Raw genomic sequence first — 3,342 nt, 5'->3', positions numbered from 1 at the left:
TAATAATAATAATAATAATATGCAAATGAGCGATACCCACTGCCATTGCTCACCATCCGCCAAATGCCCATGGAGCTGATCCATGTCAATATTCCTCACCCCTTCCTTTGGTCTTCCACTTGTAGACTGGCAAAATACAAAGTCCTTCAACTTCCAGCAACAACCAAAAACACGGGGATGTTCTCAGCGTTTCTCTCCTAACAAATCCCAGCTGAACCCAAACCCCAGCGCTGTTCCAGCTGCTGAACAGACCCAGCTCTGGCCCAGCTCACACCAGGACACATGGCCCATGTCTTGGGGTCAATATAAGCTGCCTGTCAGGGTCAGGCAGCTGCTGCCTCTCTGTAGCAGGGGTGAGGTACCTGCATGGCATCTGTCCCAGCTTGTTCTGCTCCTCTGGGCTCGGAGGCTTGCTCTGGCTCCCAGCCCTCACGACAGTGATGCAGTTGTAGCTTGCTGTGCTGTGCTCCCTTTTCCTCCCTCTGCACTGACCTCCTCCACCCCTCCAGCAGCCTGGGTTTCCTGTGTGGTACTGGGATAACTGGAGCGAGAGGCTGGGTGGTTGCCCCATGAGGGTCTGTGTTGGCCATGAGGTGCCATGCTGCTGCCTGCTCTGAAAGCCCTTCACCCCACAGGGCCTGGCCTGGCATTCATCGCCTACCCTCGGGCTGTGGTCATGCTGCCCTTCTCCCCGCTCTGGGCTTGCTTCTTCTTCCTGATGGTTGTTTTGCTGGGACTGGACAGCCAGGTAAAGACACAGGTGCAGGGTGTTTCCCAGCCAGGTAAAAGCCACCGTCCCTTTGGGAACAGGCTTGAATTTGGCTGAGGTGGGGGGACAGCAGGGCTGGGGACCTGGTCAGGATGGGCTAAAGGTGGTGGGATCTCTACTCTTTGCAGTTTGTCTGTGTGGAGAGCCTTGTCACCGCTCTTGTAGACATGTACCCCACCATCTTCCGCAAGAAGAACCGCCGGGAGACCCTCATCCTGCTGGTCGCCATCCTCTCCTATCTGGTCGGGTTGGTGATGCTCACAGAGGTATTTTGGGCTCAGGTCACCACAAGCACAGTTCTTGCTGGGTCTGAGTTACCCCCCTGACAGAGGGAGACCTGGTGGATGGTGGTGGGGTCTGTACTGAGGCCTGGAGCTTGCTGGTGAGCTCCATCCTTGAGCATAAGGATGGACGTGGCCTTTGCTGTTGCTCTGCCCCAGAGAGACAAAGGTGCCTCCAGCTCTGGGGAAGACGTTGAGTTTGTTTCCTGCTCTGGCTGGAGCTCTTTGCCTGTGCCTGATCCTCTCCCCTCTCTCCCTCCCCACCTCACCTCGCTGCCCGCTTGGCCCATCCCAGGGTGGGATGTACGTCTTCCAGCTCTTTGATTACTATGCTGCCAGCGGCATGTGCCTGCTCTTTGTGGCCATCTTCGAGACTCTCTGCATCGCCTGGGTCTATGGTGAGTATGAACCCAGGGAGGATCCCCAGCTCTGGTCTCTCAGGTTCTCACTTGGTCTATCCTAAAAATTGCTGGTCCATAGCTTCTCCTGGCAATTGCTTTGCAGTGCAAGGCAGATCTTTAAACCCTTGCTTTGGTGCCCATGGACTCAGCTGACTAAGGAGATCTGGGGCACCTGCTTGGCAGATATCCCCAATGTGTTCCTGTGTGCTCCTGCTTTTGAGGCCCCCCCCTGCTTCTTGGGCACTTGGAGCTAGCTGGGAAATCTTTTCCCAACCTGTGTATAGAGGAATCTGAGACCCTCTAAACATTTTTTGAGAGCCCTCTCTCAGCTTTTATGTTCACGAGGGCTGGGTAACACCTGGGTTTAGATCCTAACCTGAGAGATACCAGCTGAAGGGCTGGCTCTGCTGACCCACCAGACTGTTCTGAGGGCCACGAGGATGTTAGTCCAGGACAAAGGCTGAAGCTGCCCAGACTCCTGGTGAGCTCCTGCACTGGGGTGTTGGCTATGCTGAAGTTACTGCCTCCTCCTCTTCTGGGGAGCACCCAAAGAGTGGTGATGCAGAGTCCTCCCCATGCAGACCCTGCTGCCCTCCTTCCCTGGTAGCAACAAGTCATCCTTCCCTTCTTCTGCAGGTGCTGAGCGTTTCTATGATAACATTGAAGATATGATCGGCTACCGGCCGTGGCCCATCATCAAATACTGCTGGCTCTTCATCACCCCGGCAGTTTGCATGGTGAGGGGCCACAGGAAGAGGAGGAGCTGTGGGGATGGAGCTGGGTGCCTCTGAGATAGAGATACCTACCTAGATACAGAGGGCTGTGCGTAGGGGGTTGGTGTGACCTGGACTTTGGGAGCATGTTCTTCTGTGTGTGTTTGTGGCTTTGGGGGCCAAGCGTGGGGCTAAACAATGGGGAGAGGGGCCTGGCTGAGCAGTGGTGGAGGTGTCTGCTGGTGGGGTGAGCTCTTTGCTGCTGTGCCCAGTGCTGCACAGCAAAGCTTGCTTGACTGGTGTCTCCTCTGTTGCTGTCCTGGGGAGCTCTGTGTTACCACGAGACTCTCTGCAGGTGCGGACTCATCAGGAAAGCGTCTCTTGGATAATGGTGTTGATTTTCTTGCTCTTTTTCTCTTGCTTTCTTCCACCTTGCCAGGCAACCTTCCTGTTTTCTCTGGTCAAATACACCCCGCTGACCTACAACAAGAAGTACGTGTACCCGTGGTGGGGAGACACCCTGGGCTGGCTGCTGGCCCTCTCCTCCATGGTGTGCATCCCTCTCTGGGTCGTCTACAAACTCTCCACCATCAAAGGTTCCCTCAGAGAGGTGAGGCTGGTGCTCTGGGATGAGGATATGGGCTGTGCTTCTCTGTTGAAGTCCAGCCTTGTAGGGGGATCGTTTGTGTGTTGTGGGGATCCCAGAATAAATCGATTGAACGAGTCCATTGCTATAACTGACTGTTGGTTTTAGTAAGTTCTGCCTGTCTGGAGAGCTGCTCCAAGTTGACTATTGCCTCTTGGTGGCCTTTGTTTATTGCTTCTGTCTCTTTACAAGCAGCATTAGGAAAAAGTTCATTAGATGGAGAGAATAAAGATGTTCTCCAGTGCCTTGAGTCAGTTTGGAAGCTGCCCTTGAGTGAGGCTTGGGGACTTGCTCTGAGAAAACTCCAGATCCCATGGGCATTGCAGGCAGCTGAGTCTCAATGACCTGGACCTGCCCAGCTCCTGGAGCTGCTGTGACCCATTGCTGGCTGCCCTGAATGTGACTTGGGAGAACCAGGGACCTGGTAAACTGGACCTTACTCCAGATAGGCATCCCACAGAATCACAGACTGGTGGGGTTGGAAGGGACCTCAGGAGATCATCCAGTCCAACCCCCCTGCCAAAGCAGGTTC

At 54.6% G+C, this 3,342-nt stretch overlaps 1 protein-coding gene across 1 annotated transcript in view; it reads left to right on the top strand.

Annotated features, from left to right (window-relative positions):
* The first annotated feature begins 598 nt into the window (after positions 1 to 598).
* LOC104523213 (sodium- and chloride-dependent GABA transporter 2) overlaps positions 599 to 3,342 on the top strand; it is a 3,954-nt gene continuing 1,210 nt past the window's right edge. The window contains exons 1-5 of the mRNA XM_010165731.2: positions 599 to 748; positions 898 to 1,035; positions 1,346 to 1,448; positions 2,088 to 2,188; positions 2,604 to 2,774. Coding sequence (XP_010164033.2) covers positions 599 to 748; positions 898 to 1,035; positions 1,346 to 1,448; positions 2,088 to 2,188; positions 2,604 to 2,774 — 663 coding nt within the window. The remainder of the gene's footprint in view (positions 749 to 897; positions 1,036 to 1,345; positions 1,449 to 2,087; positions 2,189 to 2,603; positions 2,775 to 3,342) is intronic.

Source organism: Antrostomus carolinensis, unplaced genomic scaffold (assembly GCF_000700745.2).
Source record: "Antrostomus carolinensis isolate BGI_N321 unplaced genomic scaffold, ASM70074v2 scaffold50963, whole genome shotgun sequence".
Lineage (NCBI taxonomy): Eukaryota > Metazoa > Chordata > Aves > Caprimulgiformes > Caprimulgidae > Antrostomus > Antrostomus carolinensis.
Note: the sequence above shows the minus strand (reverse complement) of the source record. Positions and strands in the feature narration are given on the sequence as shown.